Below are 24,215 nucleotides of genomic sequence, written 5' to 3'. Positions count from 1 at the left end.
GTAGCTTTGAATCTCCCCAAAAGATCCAACAATTTTGTTCTTGCTTTCTTTCACCGCTTTCAACCTTTCTAACACTCCATCCTAAGGACATTTAAGTGCATGATTTTGTTCCTCACTGCTCCAGTGAGGAACAACCACCCCAACCAGACCTAGATCTCCTTCCAGACCGTTTGGACAATGCCATAAGCTGCAACAACCAAGGGTTTCAAGGCCCCTTCAACAAAGCATTCCAAGTATTGGAATTAATTTGGGAAGATAAAGCAAAATTAAAGCAGTATTCGGGTCCCAATACAGCAAAAGGATGAACCACCTGCTTAATGTTAATTAACCTCAGGGGGACTCCTTGTGTAGTTCAGTTTGTTCTGTGCTTCAGCAACATCAAGATGTGAATTTGGCAGTGGATTCCTTCCCACAGTTTGACAGCAGACCCAGAGCTGCAGTGAGACCACGTGGTGGTCAGGTCACAGTGCTGATTTGTACATGAGCTTTTGAGTGAGTTTTGTCTACAGAACAGAGCTCCAGCCATGCCCACCCCACCAAAGAGGTTCCAGCTGATGTGAACATCTCCCTCCCGTGTGCCACATGAGCTCTGTGACTTTGCCAACCTAGGGCAATATCATGATGGGTATTTAAAGGACAAATCACTTTCCAAAACTGCTAGGAAAAGGGCAAAATAGGGTTTGAGAGGACAGAAGGATGGTTCATCTGCTAAGGAGGAGGTTTAGATTGGATGTTTGGGAAAAAATCTTCACTCAAAGGCTTGTCAAGCATTGGAAAAGGTTGTCCAGGGAAATGGCTGAGTCACCATCCCTGGAGGGATTTAAAAAACATGTAGATGTGTTGCTTAGCAATGTGGTTTAGTGGTGGACTTGGCAGTGTTGGATTAATGGTTGGTTTTATGATTTTAGAGGTCTTTTCCCACCTAAATGTTTCTGTGATTCTATGATGGGACAGAGAGAGCATTTCCATCACTGACATGAGACCTTCCCAAGAGCTGGTTGGTGCTCCACAGAGAAAACAGTGGTAGAAAGGGGAGAGCAAAGAAAATTATAGACCCAATTCCAGGAAAAAAAATGTTAGAAAAATTCATTCCACGATTGCTAAGTATTGAGATGATAATTAGGTGATATATACCCAGAAACACTGCCAAGAACAACTTTCACTGGCCAATCTAATTTTGTCCTGTGTCAAGATAACCAACCTTATCCAACAAAAAGAAAAACTCATGTGGGATATATCTTGAGTACCACTCTGGCCAGAGTCCCACACAATAAGTCCAGGAGAAACTGTGGGAAAAATGGTCTAAATGAAGTCACAGTAAAATTAAGCAGTGACCCACCAGTCCCTTGAGCACACCTGGAAACAAGGCACTGCTGGAATATGAGATTAACCTCACCTTTTCAAATGTGGCATTTAAAACCCCGGTTACAGGAAGGTTAATAAAATCAGTGTTAAAAATTTCCTGGCTTGTGGCATTTTAATTCAAGCTATTTAAACTCCCTGACCTATGTGCCTCCTTGTGTAAGGCAGGTTTTGCTAATTTTCCCCACAAAAAAGATGGTTTTGGGAAGATAGAATTCCTACTGCTCTATGGTGTTTTGTGGCTGTTCATCTTAGACATGGCATATTACTTATATATTTTGAAGTTTGTTTGTTTCTTTTTTTAATTACTCAATTAAAAAAAAAATTAAAAAAAAGAAAAACAAGAACAACTATACCCCCTGCTTTCCAACATCTCCATGCAACACCACTGCACAGCTGAAATCCAGAGAAGCTCCTACATGGAAATGGGGGAATATTTGTTTTTCCATGGATTTTGGGAAGCAGAATGAGGAGATGAAATCTGGATGTTTCTGGAGGAGGTTGTAATTCACAGCTGCTTCTGCTTCCACTTGCCACTCCACACTTTTTTCAGTGGCTGAATGACACTGTCATCCCCAAAAATTGATATACTCCAAGTAATCCTGGTGATCCCTCTTGTGATCCACCTTAGAGTGCTCCTTGGTTAAGGCTACAGAAGATTTGAGTTCCGCTGAGTTAAACTTTCTCTCTTCCCAATTCCAATAATACTACTAGTAGTAAATATTACAATAATAATAATAATAATAATAATAATAATAATAATAATAAAGTATACTTTTCCCACAAGAAATCCTGGATATCCACCCTGAAAACCAGAGTTTGAACTAGAGCTGTCTGACACCAAGGAGTCCCAGGCAAACCAGATTCCCTAAAGAACTGCCTTGGTATTCCTCCACAAACTGCTGCAAATGGAGCTGTGGAGCTCTCTAATTAGGTTGATCTCTCTAATTAGGTTGGTCAGCAAGTTTAACCTCCACATGAGGTTGAACTGATGAGGGGTTGTAAGTCCATCATCAAGTCAGTCCAGGGCCAAGGGGAACTCCTCCAAGTAATTAATCTTTCCCAGCCTGGGGAGCACATCCAGATCGAGCATGGAGGAAACAGTCCCGAGGTGGACAGACAGGTATAAGGACAGAGTGGTATCACCCTTTATTAAACAAAACCACACAAAATCTAAGCCCCCTTTTCTTTGCCCTTTCATGATATTAAAGATTAATCAGTGCCACCCCCATTGTCTTTTTTTCTTCAAGATTTCAGGGTTGTCTGTTGGATACCTGAATATACCACTGGACAAGACCACTGGACAGTAAGTACCTGCAGGGACATTGGTACTTGTTTTTATTTATTTATCAGCCATAAAGAAAAGTAGAGGCCCAGAGCACATGCAGAACATGCCCATCAAGCTCTGCCCCTGCTGTGAGCAGACACTTGGATGCCGGCGGGGAGGCCGCGCTCTTTTGTTCCAGCCATTCCATGATCTAATAAGAGGGAAGTTTTTTTCTTAGCAAACCAGTCATCCATCTTCCCAAAGCAGGAGGCAGATGATTAGTGTTGCATTACCCTCTCCTGACACTTAATTAATGACAATATTTGGGGATGTTACAGCAAAAGGCATTCGACGTGTTGGTCTCCCGCAGTGAAGGAACACGAGGAGCTACAGAGGTTCAGAAAAACACTGAATAGAATCACAGGATGCCAGGTTGGAAAGGGACATCCAGGATCATCTTATCCAAACTTCCTTGGCAAAAGCATGACCTAGAAAAAATCCTGCACCCCATCCAGCTGGATTTTCAAACTGTCCAACATCCAGGAATCCACCACTTCCCTGAGGAGATTATTCTAAAGGCTGTTTGTTCTCATGGCAAAAAATTTTCCTCTTGTCTGAGTATCTGACATCTGAATCTCCCCAGGAGTAACTTTACCCATTACCCCTCATATTTTCCATGTGACTTCTTGCAAAAAGGGAGTCTCCATCTTATTGGTAGCCACCCTTTAAATACTGGGACATGGTGACAAGGTCTCCCCTAAACCTTTTCTCAAGGCCGAACAAACCCACCTCTGATTGAGACCCACAGAAAGGAAACACCTCCAAGTTGCCTTGACCAATGCAAACAGGTCCATCCCCTTGCAATCTTTTCCACAGGGACACCCAGCCAAGGGGTCAACCAATTTTTGCTTGCTGGGAATATCAACCCTGGAAGACCTTGGAGCTGTGTCCATTGGAATGCCACCTGAGATGATGTGTGTATGCATGGGGGGAAAAGCCAGCACTCAACTCCAAGCCATAAGCCAACGTGTTAAAAGGCTCCAGCTAGGCAGGCAACAGCCATGGCTGTTCCAAAAAAGCTAATATTTCTACACCAGCTGCTTTTTGCAACCACTGAGGGTGACTTCAGTGTCACATCAGTAACTGCCAAGGGATGGGCAAGCTGGGCACAATGAGGTATCTCTTCAAATATTTAGAGATTGCAAGTGTCTTGAGTTATTCTGTGCATTTGCATTAAAACCCAGTGGTCTTTTCACACAGCACAATAAATATTCATGTTTTTCTAACCTAAGCTACAATGCACCGAGATTCATCATTTGTCTAGTCCACATTTCAATTCTCTTTTCTCACGGTTCTTTGATTGTGCCCAAGTATCCCATTCTTCCTTGTTTTTATGCCTCTAATTTTGCCTTGTAGAATAGCCTAGAAATCACTATTTACAACTGAACAGGCAGCTCTCACTCACTTCAATACCTTCTCCCTGTTCAAAGAGGAAAATCATAATTACACTCAAACTCATAAGAAAATAGAAAACCAGAAGAAACTTCTATGCTTTTCTATGTATTTCCATCCAGGGAGAGCAGCTATTTGCAAAACAAAGAAATGTTTCCCAAAGAACATTTGCAACCCTAAAAACATGAAAACCAAGTCAGGCTGCAGCAATGAACGGCACAGCTGAAACCAAAGGCCAGTGAAGAGAGGGGTGATGTTCTTTTCCCTGGGGCAAAATGATAACAGAGCCCTTGGCCATGTTAAAAGATCCCCTTTCCTGATGCTTCTGCAAAGGTCTCAACTCCCAGTTGTGTCCACATCGTAGGCCCTGCAGCCTCATCCCCCAGTGCAAGCCAGGCCCAGGACCAAAATTAAATGAAGGATGTGTCCTAGTTAACAAGACTTGCTGAAAGCCAGACTAGATTAACCCAAATCAGCCCTACAGCAATTGTCCATCTGGACTGGGGTCTGGTAAACATCTGGGCAGCTGCAGAGGTGGGTTTTTTACCTCCCCATGCTGCTCAGAATTGGGCAGGATGGGACCCACCTTCCACCTCCAGCCTCATGCCAACAGGGACAACCTCAGCACTACCCAAGTTCTGGCAAAGGATGCCTCCTACAACCTGCCAGTGTCAGGAACAGGAGAGTCAACACCTTCAACACACAAAATCAGGAGGTTCTAACTATTAGCTGTGCTCCACATTATGGCAGTTACACAGTGAATTTGCTTTTACGAGGAGCAGGTTTGCTTTGGGGACCCTTTCAGATACACAGGTTGGCAGCTGGGTGCTTTTTCCTTTCTGCTTTACCATTTCTTGAGTCCTCTAGGGCAAGGGGGGGACAGGTAAGGAGAGCACATCTGGTCTCTGCTTAAAAACTTGCCACAAGGAAAGAATCCACAGCCATTTGCAAGTCACTGTTTATGGTTTCAGCATTTCCACAGGAAGTTTTTGCCCCTGTTGTTGCCACATCCAAGCACGTTTTCCAGGTTCAAGAAGCCTCCACTCCACAGCACTTGAGTTACTGTCTGGGGGAGCACAGCCCACTGCATTTTGTACATCTCCCCATCTTCTTCCACCATCATTGCATCCCCAACCAGCCCCAGATCAACCATTTAGACCAACTTATTGCAACGGTGATGGAGAGATGAGGACAGACATGAGCAGGTCTAGAGAATATTCCATATTTCTCCTTTCAATCCCCCAAAATTCCCCCAAAATCCTCATTAGTTGCAGCCTCAAACCCTGAGCACGGTAACACGTTGGGCCTCGTCACATAAATCAAACTCAAAAAGTTTGGTTTCCACCTCTGAAAATCAGTGTCAGAAATGACCCCTGGTGAGAGTTTGGTATTTACACACCAGCCACACTGAACCTGAGCAGTGAAAACTTCACTCCTTAGGGAGTCAGGGAGAATAAATTACAGCAAGGGATCGATACTTTACCTAGAGGTTGATAGCCTTGTCTCGAAGGGCCTCCAAATGGGTTCCTGCTCCCAAATCCACTCCCATCAATGGATCCATAAGACATTTTCTAGATAGTGATGGATGTGAGATTACACTTCAAACCTAAAAAACAGAGAAAAAGACAGACATAGCCATGTTAAAAGTCAGTTAAACCCCAGTAGTCGAAGAAAACAAGAGGACTAAAAGGACAAATAAAAGATACAGGGCAATCTCCAAACTCCAGGATGTCCATCTGAAAAAAATTAAAAGCACTAAAATCCAGGTCTTCTGGGCTTGGGGACAAACAAGTCATTTCACCTCCGTGTGTCTTATTTTCTCCATTGGTAGAGGGTAACTTTTAATTCCTCACTGTTCACAAAGTGCTTTGAGATCCTGAGCTGGTGGGAAAGACTAAGCACTCAATCAAAAACCAGGTAATGCTGTCTTCTGGAACATTACCAGTACACAGCTGGCTGGGAGTCCATCCATCACACTGCAGTCTTGATGAGCTTTCAAAAGGGACAGTTTGTTGCTATATCATAAGCTCCAGGGCTTCCAGTAAAAATATTGGAGCCAGAGTTATTTTTCCTTGCTGGTTAAAAAAAATAAATATTAAAATTAAAAAAACCTGTGAGGTCTAAGGTAGCAGCAGCAGGATGAAATCAATGCAGCACTGCCAGAGGAAGACTCCTTCATCCCCCTTCCCACGTCCCCATCCACAGTGTTTTACCAGGGCCACAGAAAGCCTCCAGTATATCAACGGTGTCACAAGACTTGGATAGGAAAAATAGCTCAGCTCTAAGGCATGAAGATGGTGATGGAAAATGCTACAGGATCAAACCCAGCTACTACTTTCTTACACTAAGGCTATGAAAAAAAAAAAAAAAAGAACCAACCAAAAAACAAACAGATGTGACTACCACCAAAAAAAAAGGTAAAAGACAGTGTGGCCTTCTGGGAGAGTCCCATGGAGAGGACACATTGATGTGAGATGATTGGGAATACCACCTGCCCCTCATGCCCTTCATCTAGGGAGTTGTTCTGACATATAAAAGTCATTTTTTGACTGAAGGAAAAACAAAATAACTCAGCCAAAAAACCACCCTCTTCAACAATCATTGTAGTACCTTTAGCGCAATGGCAGAATCACAGAATGGTTTAGGTTGTCAGGGACATTTAAAAGTCACATCATTCAATCCTACTGACATGGACAGGGGCACCTTCCAGTCGATCAGGTTGCTCAGAGCCCCATATTTCCAGGCATGTGGCATCTACCACCTCTCTGGGCAACCTGTGCCAGTGTTTCACCACCCTCACCATAAAAACAAATTCCTCATTATATCTACTCTGTGTCTACTCTCTTTCAGTTTAAAACCGTTACCCACTACAGGCCCTGCTAAAAGGTCTGTTCCCATCTTTCCTGTAGGACCCATTTAAGGATTGAAAGGCCACAATAAGGTCTCCCTAGAGCCATCTCTTCTCCAAGGCTGAACAATCCCAACTCTCCCAGCCCATCTGCACAGTGGAGGTGCTCCATCTCTCTGATCCTTTTTGTGGCCTCCCCTGGTCCTGTTCCAATAGGTCCATGTCTTTCTTGCACTGATAGAGATGTTGAGGCGGAAGGTTGAGTGACATGAGCTGCAATGCTTTGTTCTGGGCTTGGATATTCAAACTACTCATCTCCCGGATGAGTCACTTTTCCTCTGACATGCAAAAAGCTGGGAATGGCCTCCAGTTCCTATGACACATGACCACGTGTGGCATGATGTTCTCATGTATGGATTGATAAATACCTCAGGAAAAGGTTAAAGTCTCTTTTGGGATGCACTGCCAGAGCTGCGTACTTGCAACCATTCCTTAGGTTTGTCCATCAGGGAAAGCAGAGCACCAGAAATTCCCAGTTCTGCACAGTACTGGGAACAGTCTAATGGCCTCAGGCACCTGTTGTACTCCATTCTCCTCTTTTCTTTCAGAGCTTCAAAACCAAGCAAAAAATCACTGTTGAGATTTGTCAGACAGGAAAACTCTTGGACTAAGAGGAATCACTCACCATCCTGCCTTAATTGGGTCAGACACATGAAAGAGGATGAAAGTGCAATTGCCTTGAGACAGCAAGGGTTGGGAGCCAAATCCATAAAAAGTGGAGAAAATCCAGAGTCCAGCTTCCCCTCTCAGCATCAGTGTACCACGTACTCACATAATTGGCATCTGAGGCTGCTGCAGGTGCCCCCAGGCCATACATCCCTCATTTTAGGGAAACAGCCTTGAGCCCAAACTTATAGAAGCCAAACCTGTGAGAGCCCAAGCAGCCAGAGAGAGGAGAAGTGTTTTTGTGTGTGCACTCAGGAGACAGAAAGTAGAGCCAACAAGAGGAACCAAACAGCAAACTTGTAAACCAAGGGTTTGCAAGACACTCAACAACACAATCATCATGTCAACCCTGTAAAACTGTAACACTTTAAGCTCCATGGAAATATACAAGTTTTCTCTCTCCCAGGAGACCTTAGAGCAACTTCCAGTACCTAAAGAGGGTCTGCAAGAGACGTGGAGAGGGACTTTTTAGCAGGGCTTGGAGTGATAGGACAAAGGGTGATGGCTTAAAACTGACAGAGGGGAGGTTTAGATCAGCCTTTTGGAAGAAATTCTATATTCCCAGGGTGCTGAGTCACTTGCACAGTTATCTCAGAGAAGTTGTGGCTGTCCCATCCCTGGAAGTGTTATTAAAAAAGTAAAACTCAGCTCTCGTGTCATGCAAATTTTGTACCAACTTTTGTTTAAGCTGTTCAGACAAGGAGAAGACGTCAATGATTTTAAACTGAAAGAGAGCAGGTTTAGATGAGCAATTAGGAAGAAATTCTTTCCTGGGAGGGTGGGGAGGCCCTGGCACAGGTTGCCCAGAGAAGCTGTGGCTGCCCCATCCCTGGAAGTGTCCAATCGCCAAGGCTGATGCGGGTGCTCCCAAGACTGCAGCACACCTGGGATAGTGGAAGGTGTCCCTGCCCACGGCAGGGAGGTGGAACTAGAGGGTCTTTAAGATCCTCTCCAACTCAAACCACTCCATGATTCTATGATGTCATGATGCAAATTCTTCATGGAAACCACAAAACAACACAAGAAACATTGGAAGATTCATTTGGGGAGTGGTGACCACAGTGGACTGGGAACAAACCTCACCTCTCCCAAATTTCATCACAAAATGCAACCCAAGACCCAGTAAAACCCTTACCTGTGAAAATATGGGCACATGGAAGACAGTCAAAAGAAAGCTTTGGGGTAGGGCAAAGGAATTATCTTTTTATTTTTATCTCCCATCGTGGCTACAGATTAAATCCTCTGTAAGCAGAGATATGGGGCAACCAAACAGCCTGAAAACAGTCTCTGTACAGAGCTTCATCCTGGCCCACCCTTTCTCTTTAGAGATAAGCAAGTGGAAGCATTTGCTGCCACAACTTCCCCAGGACACAACAACAAACACGGAGTGAAAGTCTACACCATGTTGTAAAATGACTTGATTACAACTGGGCAAGTGTTGCTTTGGCAAACAGTGAATGTGTCTATTTTTTCTCCAACAGAGTGGAAAGGGGAGGGGATAGAGGGAGGGCTTTTGGAGCACTCCAAATGTTTTATGTTGATTTACCCTTTTCAGAGTATGTTTCCATTTTACAGCTTTTTCTCCTTGTAATGGAGGAAAAATAGAAAGAATTGAAAATGAAATATTTTGTTTTAGCTTAACCAACCTTTTTAGCATCAACCACCTCCCACCCCATCCTACTAAGCTATTGAAATATCCCTTATTCATACAGCTCTGGAGTCACATTCTTACCCCACAGTAATATATTTACAGGAAAATTTAAGAGCAGATCTAAATCCCTTTAATTTGATTGGCAATAAAAGCATTTCCCTCCCCATTCCCATGGCACTTCCCAAGGCTTTTGTCTACTGCTCCTCAGGGAGACTTGTCCAATTTACTGTGAAGGCAGTTTGTACAAATTGGAACAAGCATTTCCTAACATACTAAACACAGGAAAAAAAATAAAGAAAAAGAAGAGAAAAAAAAAAGGAAAAAAAAAGAAGAAAAAAAGATTTTATCACAGTTTTATCCCCATCACCTAAAATACAAATGAAGAAACAACCACAGCCAAGCCAGATTAAAAGGACATCCATCCTACCAGAGGCATGAATTTGTATTTTAACAACATGCAACTACTTCTTGCTTGGTATATCCTGTAGAAGTCAATCATACCATGAATGAAATAGGATGTAGCAGCTCAAGGAAAGGGTTGGTCCATGTTTCTTGGACTGGGAAGGAAATCAGCAGGTAAAACCAAGCAGGCAAAACTATTTAAGAGTTCTACATCCATCAGTCTCCAGTTAGAGACACTCAGATGGGCAGTGTGAGTAATTGTAGGAATGAAAGGTGAGGTTACAGCATGGAAGAAATTATTATTATATCAATTATTAAACTGTTCTTATCTCAATCCATTAGCTTTCTCACTTCTACCCTTCCAATTCTTTCCCACCATCCTGCTGGGGGAGGTGAGAAAGTGGATTTGTGGTGCTTAGTTCCCAGCTGGAGTTAAACCACAGCAACACTTCAGACGAGTCAGATGTTTTTAAAGCAGAGTTGGACTGAGAAAGACATGAGCACACTGGAAAGAAATGGAAAAGGAGGACAGACATGGACATATTGGAGTGATACCACTGAAGGGCCATGAAGATGATTGAAGGATGGGAGCATCTGGTTTATGAAGAGAAGCTGAGGGAGTTGGGACTGTTCAGTCTGGAAAAGGATGTGTGTGGGGGTGGTATTCAGGTGTATAAATATCTGATGAAAAGAAGTAAATATGATGGAGTCAGACTCTTCTTGATGGTGCTCAGTGACAGGACAAGAGTCAATGGATTGAAACATGGGAATTTCCACTTAAAAAACTAAAAAAAGAAGCTGATTTTTGGGGGGATTTGGAGTGGCTTTTGTGCTTGTTTTGTGGTTTATGGTGAGGGTGGTCAAACATCAGCACAGGTTGCACAGAGATGTTGTGGAGTCCCCGTCCTTATTCAAGCCCTGATTGAACATGGGCCTGAGTAACCTGGTCCAGGTACCCCTGCTCTGAGGAGTGGGGTTGGACAAGATGAACTCCTGAGGTTCTTTCCCACCTCTGGGATTCTATGATTTTCCTCCTCTGATGCCTGAAGCAACCTGAGCGCCATTCATGGCCCTCTTGGCTGACTGAGGTAAAATTTCTCTGACTATTTACTAATAACTAATCTACACCTGCTCCCTTTAAGTTTAAAGCCATTAAATGCTCCCAGTGGCCTGCTGTCATAACCAAAGAACGACCTGAGTGTGGTCCACAAAGCTCTGCTCTCTCCATTTGTATTTTGAGCAGCGAGCGGGGTGATGGAACTGGGATGAGCCTCATCACACAGACACAGGACACCAGACAGGGAGGTTACACGACAGCTCCAGCCTTCAGAACAATCCTAACAAACCACAAGTGATGTTCAACAAAGAAAATAAGACACTGCACAATTCAGGCCAACTGCAGGGACCTGAATTCAGTGGCAGCACAAACAGAGGATGGGGAACTGCTGGCCAGTGCTGCAGAGAAGAATGGAAAGATGCCCTGGACTTCAGGCTGAGCAGGAATCTGCAGTGACATTTCCTGTAACAGTGGTAGGCATCATCAGGGGATGTATAAATAGGATTACAATCTTTTGGAAAAGGAAAGCAAACCTTTTGCTTGACCCCACACTGCAGTCTCAGCTGTGGGCAACAAGCTCCAGCAAAGACTTTGTCAGAGGCTGAAGAAAGTCTAGAGGGAACTTGGAGAATGACAACATGTCAAGAGAATGTAACCTCATAGGAGAGATTAAGTAAAAGGGGTTGCTTTTCCTATAGAAGACTGATGGGGAAACTTGAGCCTTCAAATTTTTGCAAGGTTGCTGAAAACAGACAGGAGGGAAACATTCTTTTCATTCCTGTTGGACAAGACATGGGAATAGCTCTAAACCAAAGCTGGAAAGATGAACTGAGATATTGGGAGAGCCTAAGAGGAAGAACAGAGCACCTTTGGGAACAGGAAAAAAGGAGAAAGGTCTTTTTACACCTGGAGGTGACAAGACTGGCCAACACTGCTTGGAGTCAATACTGGTTCCAGTTCTGTTTAACATCTTCACTAACCTGCCCTCTATCAGTTTGAAGCCATTCCTCCTTGTCCTGTCACTCCATGTTCTCATCAGAAGTCCTTCTCCTGCTTTCTTGGAGTCCCTTTAGGCACTGGAAAGGGCTCTAAGGTCTCCCTGGAGACTTCACCAGGATGAACAATCCCAGCTCTCTCGGTCTGTCTCCGGAGCAGAGGGGCTCCAGCTCTCAGATCATCCTTGTGGCCTCTTCTGGACTCACTCCATCAGCTCCACATCCTTCTTAAGTTGGGGTCCCCAGAGCTGGCTGCAGTGCTCCAGTCAGAGTCTCACCAGAGTGGAACGGAGGGGCAGAATCCCCTCCCTTGACCTGCTGCTGCTGCTGCTTTTGATGTAGCCCAGGACATGTTTGGCTTTCTGGGCTGCCAGTGCACCTTGCTGGGTCATGCTGAGCTTCTCATCAACCAACACTCCCAAGTCCTTCTCCTCAGGGCTGCTCTCCACCCATTCTCTGCCAGGCCTGTGCCTCTGCACATATTTTATTCCCAGCTCTACCTGCTGATGGAGAAATGCCCTCATTGAGGGCTTCAGAAGTGATTTAGTGATGGTGACACCTCCACTTCTGGATAACCAACTTGAGATAGATTTTTCTGAGGCTTTCCACACAGATAAAATCCTTTTACCAACCTTCTGAAGCCTGACCTTCTTCATAAAGAAAGAGCAGATCATTTCACATAAATCATCTTTACCCATCAACCTCTGCAGCCTCTGCTCAGACCAGGTCACCTCTTTCTACAAGAGCCTCTCTGAGGCTCCAGTTACTGAAGGATCAGCCCCAGTGACTCAGTTAGAAGAGCTGTGTCTTCTCAACTCTTCAGCTTTGCTGTTTGATCTCTCTTTTGCCTCTTAACCTTCTCTCAGATGAACTAAACAGATTGACCTCCTTTCATTTCTCATTAGGAGACTTGTTTACACATGAACCACAAGGGAGAATACTCAGTGTTTTCTTGCTTTCCATACAGCTGACTCCATTTCATGGATGAAATGAATATATGGATAAAATGGATAAAAATGGATAGAGAGATACCGATCTCTTTTGTTGGCAGAGTACAACAGATCACAGAACAGTTTGGGTTGGAAGGCATCTTTAAAGGTCAACTAACACAGCCCTTCTGCAATAAGCAGGGACATCTTCAACCAGGACTAACTTGGTTAATATAAAAGTTTTTTGAGGGCATGAGAGAAAAGGCCATATTTGCAAAGCCTTCTGCTCCCAGAGTTGACTGTCACTGGTGTCACAGATGTGTTGTTTTTTAGCTTATATTCTCTGGGTTTTTTGCAATTATTAAAACCAAAACTCAATAAACCTTTATGCTGTTCACCTGGAAAAAATGCCTCCTGCTTGTTTCTCGAAGAGCCTGAATTCATGAACAAACCCTGCTGTTGAATCACTTTTGTTTTGTTTTGTTGGGGTAATTGCACAAATCCCCAAGTGCCTCATAACAGGGCTGTCAGAGGTCAGTCAGAATAGCTGGAGGGGATGACTTTCTTGTTTTTCACTCTGTGCTTCGAGGCAATTTATTCCCTTCTGGATCTTTTGTGATGTTTGTAATATTAACATCATGTTCTGGGGTGGCTTTGGGCAGGCAAGGTGAGGAAAGCAGAGCAAGGAGCTGAAGAAATGACTGGCAGGGGAGTGGTCCAGGAGCGATGGCCTGCATGGAGCAGGACTGGGGGTGCAGCAATACAGCTGCTTCCTCCCACTTTGCTTCCCAATTAAGCTTTAAAAGTGATGGAAGGTCCTTGTAGAGTGAAATCATCCCTGTCCCCACAGCCTGAGGACCTCCCTGTCTAGCCTGGGTTGACGAGACACAAAATATGACAACAAAAAAACCAACAAAACCCCAGGGCATTATATCTATTATCAGACCTTGTACAAACTGAACAGACTTCCAGAAGCTTCTAGAGACACTTAGGTAGCACTTGACTGGCTTGACGTCACTTAGGACTGTAAACAACCTGACTCAACACCCTGAACCTGCTCCTGTCTCCCCTCCTCCAGTTGAAGCACCACAGAGCAGAACGCCCACGGCCCAAGGGCACAGTGGAGTAGGTGCAAAGGAAAACCAGCACAGATTATCCCAGAAATGAGCTGTTTCTGCTCTTCTTGACGTCTGCTAAGAAACAACGAGGGAAAAAAAACCTTGTTTGAGGAAAGCATCTGAGTGCTTTCCAATGGATTTAGCTTTCTTCCCCGCCGTATAGCTGCCATTGGAGATGTCTCCAGGAGCAGAGCATCTTGTCCTGGGAACAGATACCATCAGAATAGGGTGAAAAGTCAGAGACAACAAGATAAGACATCCGTGATGTTTTATGGAGATACACACCGAGCCACAAATAGAGACAGTGGGTTCACTGTGCTCCTAATTGCAGTGACACTGAGAGCTCTGGCTGTTCTCAGCACATTTGATTGCAGCCTTTGCCTAATCTCAGTCTTCGACAAGATCAGCAACACTATGCAAAGCCAACAGGAACAGTTTCTGCCTCACCCTTTCTTTCATCAGCCAGTCATTCCCAAGTTTTGCAGCCAGCAGCACTCACCAGGCACACCAGACCCTTTCCTGCCCATCAAAAGGCACCTCCACCCCCACCAAGCTCATGATGTCTCCACCTAAGGCCTCCTATTGATGTCAGAGGACTTCAGATCAGATGGGCTGACGTGCAACAGAGAGGAGAAGGAAACCATAAGCACCAGAAGTGGGAAGGAATGGATGCCTGCAAGTCATCTGTATCCATTTCACACTACACAAATGCCAGACACGAAGAACAGAGGTAAGGAGAGCAATCTGGAAGCTGCTTGGGCTCCTTTCATGTCAGTCCCACCTGCCACTTCAATACACAGGCTCTTCTTCCACATCAACCTGACTGCACGTCTTCTCAGAAGAGAACAGAAAGCAGCCTTCAAATCCTGCTCCATGGCACCAGAGACAGGTTGCCCTCAGGCAAATGCCAAGAAGAAGGGCTGGATGTATTTTGTTTAGCTTGAGATTCATAGACCCTCCCCCCACTTAAGCTGTATGAACTTCTGAGAGCAAAACTACCTGCCGGAAAAAGTTTTTCAGCAAAAGGATCACAGACACCATGGAAAGATGGATGCCTTCCATCTTCAAAGCACGAGGCAGCACACACTGAAACAGTTTGGTGCCCCAGAGGCAGCAGCCGAGTGTGATAAATGGCAGTGATTGTACAAACAAGGTCAGCCCTCAGGACCCGAATGTCTTTACACCTGGAAAAGCAATCAGGCTTTCTTGATACTGAGGAATTTAAATCAAGAGAAAAGAAGGAGACAGTCTTTGGGAGACCAAAGCTGTTTTGGAGTCTGCAGACGCCGAGCTGGATGTCGCATTTCCCACTGTTCCAGACTAAACGAGTGGCAGCGCTTGGACGACTTAGTGCCAGGTCACTGTTAGCTCATCTTGATCAAGATGTGATGTCACCCTTCCTATTTTTTAAACTGACATTAATATCATGGTTAAACAACATTTCTTCTGGCTCCTGCAGGAGATGGTGATCTAGATGATGTCTAGATGCTCCAGGCAGCTTCCAACCCTGAACTGCCTGAGTACAAATGCTTCGAAACTGTGTTGCTTCTAACCCACCAAGGGTTTTCTTTCTATTTTTTACCTGCATTGCCACCTTCTATTTGCTGTTTTGTGCCCTGTTGTCTACTTTTTGTGAACCTTGCATGTAGAACAGTCTTAATCTATCCATATGCTCGACAAACATAGGAGTATTACATATTTCAGTGAACAGCAAAATTAAATTTCCAGTCAGTTCAGAATCCAGGTTTCATCTGCCTTTTCACTGCTTACAAAAGATGAATATTAATGTCTATTTGCTGCAAGAAAAACCAGGGAGGAGGGACTCAGGAAAGAGGGAACTGGTGTCTAGTTTGCTACTCTGACGTTCGAGTAAACTTATTAATTATAAAAGATATACACGCACGAATGGACAAAGACCAACTGCAACACACCAGGTCAGCTTAACAAAATGAGAAATGGCATTTATAAATTTATATTGGATTTCAACAGAATAGTGAAAAATTAATCTGAGGATGGCAACAAATTTTGAATCCACAGGAACACCTTGATAGACAGAGCTGAAATGCTGTGGGGTAGCACATGCAGGGCAAAATGGTGAATTAATAAAGTAATAGATCCCTAAATCCCAGGATCCTACTCCCCTATTACCAAACATGGCTTGTTTCCTATGTACCACTTCCCAAAGTAGAAATGTTGCTATTAAATGCTCACAATCAGAATACACATCAGCCTAAGGTCTCATCTGCACCAATGTTCACCACATTTTAAATAAACCTTGCAGAAGGAAAAATGAGAAGCACTGTGGTCTGGTGAAGACACAGCACACAGTGGGAAATAAAGAATCTACTTCTACGTTTGGTAGTGATTTGTCAAGAAACAGAAAACAACTTGATATCTCCATTTCAGTTTTCCTACCAAGACCACAGGAGATGATGGAAGTCAGACAAGCACAGTGTAAATCAAGTCAACAGATTATAGAATCATGGAACCATTAAGGTTGGAAAAGACTTCTAAGATCGAGTCCAACCATTAACCCAACACCACTGTGTTCACAGCCACCAAATCCCCAAGTGCCACATCCACACACCTCTTGAACACTTCCAGGGGTGGTAATTCCACCACTTCCATAGACAGCCTGTTCCAATGCCCGACCACCCTTTCAGTGAAGAAATTTTTCCTGATATCCAATCTAAACCTCCTCCAGTGGCACTTGAGGCCATTTCCTCTCATCCTGAATGTGGAGGTTGTGGAAAGGGCTGTGGAGAGGAGGGAATTAAAAAACTATCACATTGGTCATAGGATGGACAGTGGTCTCCAAAGCCTAATGTCCAGGAGAGAAAAAGATGGAAGGAAGGGCTGTGTGTTCTGCTTGGTGTTCTCTTAAAATTGTTTTGTTTCATTGAAGGTTTTTGAGATTTCTGGGGTTTGAGTTGTTTTGGGTTTTTTTTGGTTTGTTTTTTTTGTTTGGTTGGTTGGTTTGGTTTGGTTTGTTTTTTGGTGCTTGGTTTTTGATTTGTCAGGGTTTTTTTTTTAACTGGGAACTAAAAGAAAACCAATGAGATGCTGTGCAGCAGTTTGCAAGTTTCTTTCCAGTCAGAGGTCAACACCCAGGAAGGTAAAATGAAACATATTTAAAAAAAATCAAATGTCAGTGAACATGGACATCAGACAAACGGTGGCTTGGGACATCCCCACAGTGCCATGGAAGCAAAAGACACCTTTGAAAAGACAGAATCACAGAGTCATTCAAGTTGGAAAAGACCTCTAAGAATACTGAATGCAACTATTAGCTGAAAACAGTGGAAAACAGAAAGGAGTCACAAGCCCACACAATCAAGGTGAGAACTAGATATATCTCCAAATATTTCAGGGATATGGAGAGGAGAAAATAGTCAACACAATCCCGAGCAGAGACTAACTGGAATGGAGGCATGGAGACAACTACTATGTAACCACAGCCTAACTATGAAATCATTAGTCACAGAATCATTCAGGTTGGGAAAGAGCTCCAAGATCATCCAGTACAACCTGTGACCGACCCCCAACTTGTCACCAAGGTCAGAGCACTGAGTGACACATCCAGTCATTCCTTGAACACCTCCTGGGATGGGGACTCCACCACCTCTCTGGGCAGCCCTTTCCAAGGCCTGACAGCCCTTTCAGTGAGGAAATTATTCCTGATGCCCAACTTCAACCTCTCCTGGTCCAGCTTGAGGCTGTTTCCTCTTGTCCTGTTGCAAGTGTCCTGGGAGAAGAGACCAACACACACTGGGCTACAACCTCCCTTCAGGAAATTTTAGAGAGTGAGAAAGTCCCCCTTGAGCCTCCTTTTCTCCAGACTGAGCCCCCTCAGCTCCCTCAGCCACTCCTCATAGACCCTCTAGACCCTTCACCAGCTTTACTGCCCTTCTCTGGACACGCTCCAGCACCTCAATGTCCTTGTCTTCCCTCAAGAATAACCTCAAAGAAAGGTCAAAAAACCACTGTGGTCACATGTATTTATACACCCACGCAAAACCCGCTAGGAGTACTGCATCCAAACAAGCTCTCATTGCTTTTTCTTCTTTATACCAATTCTGTAGCTCATGAAGAGGTGAGGAGAGCCAGCCTGTAGCCTCTGCTGACAAGAGCCCTTCTGACATTTCTCTCCCTTGCTCTGTCCATTGTGCTTTTACAGTTACTCCATCTACGTCTCCTCACACAAGACTACAAAAGATTTCTGAACAATGGCCATGCTGGGAGATGAAGGAAAACCATGTGGCAAAAAAATCCATGTGCTCCAACAATGAGAAAATGCAGAAGGATCCTCAGGATTGCACTGGGTTCTGTGGCCACCCACCATGAATCACAGCCCAGAGTCAGCAGTGGCTAGGAGCCAATTTTCCTGCCAGATTAAAGTGAATTTGCTAAAAAACTTTCGATGAACCTGCACTGGGCCACGGTGTATATTTGAAGAAAAACAACCATTGTCAATTTTCCAACTCATTCACTTTTGCCAAGACCCCTCACTGATGGAGAACATGGTTGATCCCTTAATTCTTTCGAGTGGTTTTTAAATATCCCATCAATCTGCTGTTCACAGAAGGACTTTCTGCCTGTGTTTTTAAATGACAACACAATCTCCCTGAGGCAGGAGGAAGGGTGGACACCTAGACTGGTTGTACTTCAACTTCCCCCCTCCTCAAATAAATGAAAAAATAAATGGTTTTTAAAGCAAAGGATGCTCCACAGTGGGAGCAAAATCACAGGCAGGCAAGGAATTGCTGGCATTGTTTGTAACAAGGTAACAGGATGAAAATTAAGCAAGATGGACTGAAGAACAAGCAATTGAGATGTTTTTGACCACAGACATTCACAAGAGGGATGCAGCAGAAAAACACAGCAACAAATTTGCCCAAATCCTAGGAAAACACAACTAACAACCACCCTCATCTGCCAGGGAGGGGAGGCTCTTCACGATGGAGCGAAGCCTCCTGGCACAATTCCTGCCTTCAGCAGAGTAGGGCAGGCAAGTGCAGGATTAGCATAGCAGAAGAAAAGAGATTTCACCTTGTTTGAAGGCTCTCAGGCAAGGATGACAAGACAGAGAACACGAAGCATCTGGATGTGTAAATATGTGCTGTCAAAGGAGCTTCTCTTCTCCAGACCAGCTCCACTCACAAAGCAGCGACAGATCACAGCATGTGTCAGCCTGGGGAGCACTAAACTCATCCCCCTCCTATCCTTCTTTCACCCTGAGGACAAATATTTTGGGGTATCCACAAAGTCGTACGGGTCAGGTCTGCTCTGCCACAGCCCCCAATCAGTTATGAACCGGAGACCATAAAAAGCCCTATTTCAGCTCATTTCCCAGCTTTGTTCACATTGCAGGACTCCTCCTTCCTGCTGATAAGCTCCTGTAGCACATGATGGCACCAAAGGGAACCAAGTGCAAATATCAAGGAGAAAAAGCGGCTTCTCTTCAGCGCGTGACTCATGCGAGAAGAACTCCAAGCCCTGAAGGAGCCAAAGCAAACCAGCTGACTGGCAAACCCTGCACAGGAGGGGGAAATTGCCCTTAAAAAGACAGACTGCATTTTTTTTCCTGTTGGTATTTTTTAGGCAATTATCCATATATAAGACCCTGGTGAAGGCAGGACACACAGTGGGGGATGCAAAGGTCCAAATATAAGTGCCAAGTGCCCTCTCAGGTGCCCTGTGAGGCGTGTGTGGGGATGGCAGACCTGTCTGGTGATGCACAGCCTACTGGGCTGGTAGAAGAGTGGAGGTAAATTAAGGCACCTAAACAACAGAATTTTTTGGGCTGGAAAGACCTTTAAGATCATTGAGTCCAAACATTAATCCAGCACTGACAAGCCCATGTCCTCAAGTGCCACATCTACATGTCTTTTAAATCCCTCCTGGGATGGTGACTTCACCACTGCCCTGGGAAACCTGTTCCAGTGCTTGACAACTTTTTCAGTGAAGAAATTTTCCCTAATATCCAATCTGAACCTCCCCTGGCACAACTTGAGGGCATTTGTGCATCCTGAAATCCTACACGGGCTTAAAAACGCAACAGGTCTATGAAAAGAAGAAGGAGGGAAAAAAAGAAAGAATAAAAATACATTGTGTGGGATTAAATGTACCACCTCTGACTGAAGAAACTTGGGAAAACACTGGGAGAAGCCCTGTCTGCCCTGTTCTCATGCTCTTCGCAAACCAGCCACAACTAATCACATAACAGGACTAATTTTGGTTCATTTTGCACAGACACGTCTGTCCTGACCCAGTTTGTCTCTTCACATGACAATTCCAGAAGGAAATCCTTCAGCAAAAATGCAGAACTGGACAGTTCAAGAGCTGCTAGGATACTTGAAATTTGCCTCTTCTGGTCAGCTGCTGTGTCTTGCCTCTTTCCATGACCATGATGACTGTGCCCTCCACTCAATCCCAGTAACCTGGACCTACAAACAAGGTTAGACACAACCCCAAGGGCCATATTTGAAGACAACCAGATCTCCATCACCCAACAGTGAAGAGAAAGGAGAAAGGAGAAAGCAAGAGCATCACCAGGGGCCTGTCACATACCAAGGGTTCACAGCTGAGCTTCCTTTTGTATTCAGGAAGGCTCAAACCTAAATCCATCAGTGCATTTATGAAGGTAAACACTCTCTGGAAACTGAAGTCAGGAACAGGCTCAAGGAACTAACAGGTGCCAAGTTCACATCTGATGAGGGGCGTGAAAAAGATGCCTCTGTGTTGTGCTTCATTTTACTGCTTTTAACAAAAATACTGTAATTATGTTGTGTAATTACATCCCTATAAGGGATGAATGTGAATTAAGGTGGTTATGAGGTATAAAAATAGTTAGGTCCCAGTAGGGTGAGGTGAGAGACAGACCCTGTTCTGCTGTACGTGCTCTCAGCCAGGGATGGTGATGCCCACAGCACTTCCATCTCACTGGTATTCCCATTACACCATTCCACAGAGCTGCAATATTGAGTAGAAATACAGACTCCCACACAGGATTTTTTTTTTTTATTCTCTATCCAAGCCTTTCTAATCTCACTGGTGCAGTTTTTTTATTGTTTGGTGGGTGTTTTTAGTGACTTGACCCTATGTAAACGACAGGATCCACATTTGAGAATTGTTTCCTCTTGCTCTTTTCAGCCAGACAGCCAGGTTTTTAACTTATATATTTTTTTTTTGTCTCAGAAGCCTTTTTCTGCCTGAAGAAAGCACCATTCTGAAAATGAAATAAATAAAACCTAAAAGGAAGGAGACTGTAATGGAGTTGGGACATGGACCAAAAGAACTTGTATTTCCAATGTTCTTTTGCACCGTTTGCTTGTGTAACATTCAAAGCTTTGGGAAACCATCCAAAGCTATACAGATAGAAAATAATCCATGGAAATTACAACTGCAAGGTGCCAGTGACAGCAGAAAGGGTTTTGATGGGGAAAAGGAAACTGAAAATTCAAGGACGAGGTAAAAAGAATGGAATGGCTTGTGCAGAGAAATGTCCAAAAAAGAAACGGTGAACTGAGGAGATTTGTCACCACCACCCCCAAAAAACAAAGTGACAAAGACAATGAAAGAAGCCCTGTGCAAAAATGAATTGGACAAGAGTTGGAGGACTTTTCATCCTTCCCACAGGTTTTTGCTTCCCCATTTATTTCAGTGGTGGATTTAGGAGACCTCTAATGGGTTTGGCCACTTCCCTCCCCATGTGAATAAACCATAGGAAAGCCCAAGCTCCTGAAAGCAAGGGAAAGATGAATGAACTGGAGACCACACGGCCTTCAGACCAGGCATAAAATATTTAGCTAAACCAGTCACAGTCATAGGGCAAAGCTCCCCAGCTTGGATCTTCTCAAGGAGCACAAGGTCCACATCCACTCCAATCTCCCCTGAAGGGTTGAACCTCTTTGGAGAGCTCTTAGAGGAACCTGGTGGGAGGGAATGTGGTGGCTGGTGAGTCCCCAGAGCCCATAAAGCTCTTCTGAAGACACATCACACAGAGTCCAAGGACACCTCTCTGTTTCCAAAACCACTCACAAGCTCATGGCTCCTTCTCTCTGCCATTTTTACAAGGACATGGAGTGTCAGGACAAGGGGGGAATGGCTTCAAACTGAAAGAAGGCAGGTGTAGATTCGATATGAGGAAGAAATTCTTTACTGTGAGGATGAGGAGGCCCTTGAAAAGGTTGCCCAGAAAACTTGTGGCTGCCCCAGCCCTGGAAGTGTTCAAGGCCGGGTTGGATGGGGCTTGGAGCAACCTGGGATAGTGGAAGGTGACCCTGCCCATGGCAGGGGATTAGAACTGAATGAGTTTCAAGGTCTCCTCCTACCCAAACCATTCTATGATTCTATGATTGGTATTCCCCTTGATAAATAACCTGATTAAATCACATTTAACTTGAAAAAAATATTACTCAAAAGACATGTCAGCTCCATAAAGATGAAAACCCTCTTTAAATTTAAAGAAGATAGAAAAGCTTATCCATTGTACCTTTCAAATCAACCCCCAATTTCACTACTAGGAAGAAAATAAAAACACTGCAACTGGAGCATAAAGGAAATAGTTTAAGGTCAAATGAAACCACAAACAATTCAGGCAATTAAGATCATGGGAGCACTGGGAGAGTGCAGGGAGTTGTGTCTAATGGGTTCGTTCCACAATGAGATCAGATATATTTATTCAAATTGAGCAGTGCCTCCCTCTTTTTGCTGCCTTAATCCAAGGAGTAAATATTTTCCACAAAAGGTATGAGAATCTGGCCCTTAATGATGCCATGCCCATAAAAATCAGAAGGTAATGTTGTTATTTCAACTAAGTATCATAAAAGCCTCCATTAATTAAAATCTGCCAGGCAATGTACATATTGCAGATGTTTCAGAATAAATTGGTTCAGTGCAGAACAGACTGTGTGAAACCCCAGCAGGGAGGGATATTCCCACCTTAAGCTTCTCTAAAGAAACACACGCCTGTAACAGGCAATTATTTTGCAGGGAAGCGTTTTAAAATCCATTTTCCAATAGTTCAAAAAGTTGAGACGCTCTCTGCAGATAAAATTAAGAGAAAATATGAAAGAACTGAAAGGCTAAAAAAGGAAATCAGGTCCAGATGGATCCCCGGCTGAATTCTATAAAATATTTACAGATCTTCTGTCACCAAAACTTACGTTTCTTTTTGATGAAGTGGAAAGCAAAGGCTCTCCACCTGTTTTGTTTTTATTTTTTGCTTTTAAACCCCTCAGGGAAGATATAATTATGTTATTTAGGAAAAAGGAAAAAAAAAAAAAACAAACCCCAACAAACAAGAAAAAAAACACCCAAACCCAACAGATTTTAATCTCAGCTGTAATTACTGCAGGTGACTCCAATTAATCAATGTTGATTCTAAAATTCCACAAAAAAGAGATATTGTCCCTTGTGTTTAATTTACCCCAAAGTTGCTCCCTATATTCCAAGTTCAAGAGTTTGATCATTTAAAGAGGCTTAGCTCAGATAAGCACAGCCTGATACCACCATCACTCACATAATGAATTAACAGCCCAGTTCCATGACAGTGCTGTCTCTAGATACCAAAAGATGCTTCATCATGTGTCATAAGGATAAAATATCCTCTTTTTCATTTAAGATCAGCTAAAAAGTTCTCAGTTTTTTGCTCCTAAATCTGTATGTTCCATTTGCCAACATCCAGACTGACAGAGCTCAGCTCCCCGAGGAGGAGGGAGCAGTTTATTTAGACTGATTTTATATTTGTTGTGCTCCTGTGGATGATGGAGCAGAGGAACATGGAGCGGCCTTTAAACTGTAAATAATCCTGTTGGTCCAGGCAGGACTTTTGGAGAAGGATGTGACTGAGCACCAGCAACAACCTCAGTAATTAAACTCTTTTTTTTTTCCAGGATGTGCATCCAGGCAGTGCCTGGTACCTGTGGATTTGATATAAAAGGTAACAAGGTGAAGGCAGTGGGATGAAATCAGGGGATAAAGGTCCAGCTCATGGCTCTCAGATTTTTTGCTCAAGGCTGTGCAACTTGTTCCTCTCCCCTGCTTCCAGTAAAGCAGCCAAAGATCTTAAAACATGAATTCCTTCTGTAACAATCATAGAATCATTTAGACTGGAAAAGGCCTTTAAGATAATCGAGTCCAAGCCTTCACCCAGCACTGACAAGGCCACCACTAAACTATGTCCCTAAGCACCACATCTACACATCTTTTAAATCTCTCCAGGCTTGGTGACTCAATCCCTTCCCTGGGCAGCCTCTGCCAGTGCTTTACAGCCATTTTGATGAAGTCTTTTCTAATGCACGTGTCAAAAATGAATTTTGGTCTTTTTTGGGTGTTTTTAGCTCTAGGCAACACAAAGAATTATCTCCACTCATCTATTTGCAGATTAAAAGGGAAAAAAAACAAG

General features: G+C 43.9%; 1 protein-coding gene across 4 annotated transcripts in view; it reads right to left on the bottom strand.

The window, feature by feature from the left end:
• TSNARE1 (t-SNARE domain containing 1) overlaps window positions 1-24,215 on the bottom strand; it is a 475,414-nt gene that overhangs the window by 364,633 nt on the left and 86,566 nt on the right. For all 4 annotated transcript variants that reach the window (XM_018075435.2, XM_018075454.2, XM_018075450.2 and 1 more), the window contains one exon: window positions 5,565-5,687. In XM_018075435.2, coding sequence (XP_017930924.2) covers window positions 5,565-5,649 — 85 coding nt within the window. In that variant the 5' untranslated portion in view covers window positions 5,650-5,687. The remainder of the gene's footprint in view (window positions 1-5,564; window positions 5,688-24,215) is intronic.

The sequence above is a fragment of the Manacus vitellinus genome, unplaced genomic scaffold (assembly GCF_001715985.3).
Source record: "Manacus vitellinus isolate BGI_N305 unplaced genomic scaffold, ASM171598v3 scaffold_1_pilon, whole genome shotgun sequence".
NCBI classification, from domain to species: domain Eukaryota; kingdom Metazoa; phylum Chordata; class Aves; order Passeriformes; family Pipridae; genus Manacus; species Manacus vitellinus.
The sequence above is the reverse complement of the archived record's forward strand: the minus strand, read 5'-3'. Positions and strand labels throughout refer to the sequence as shown.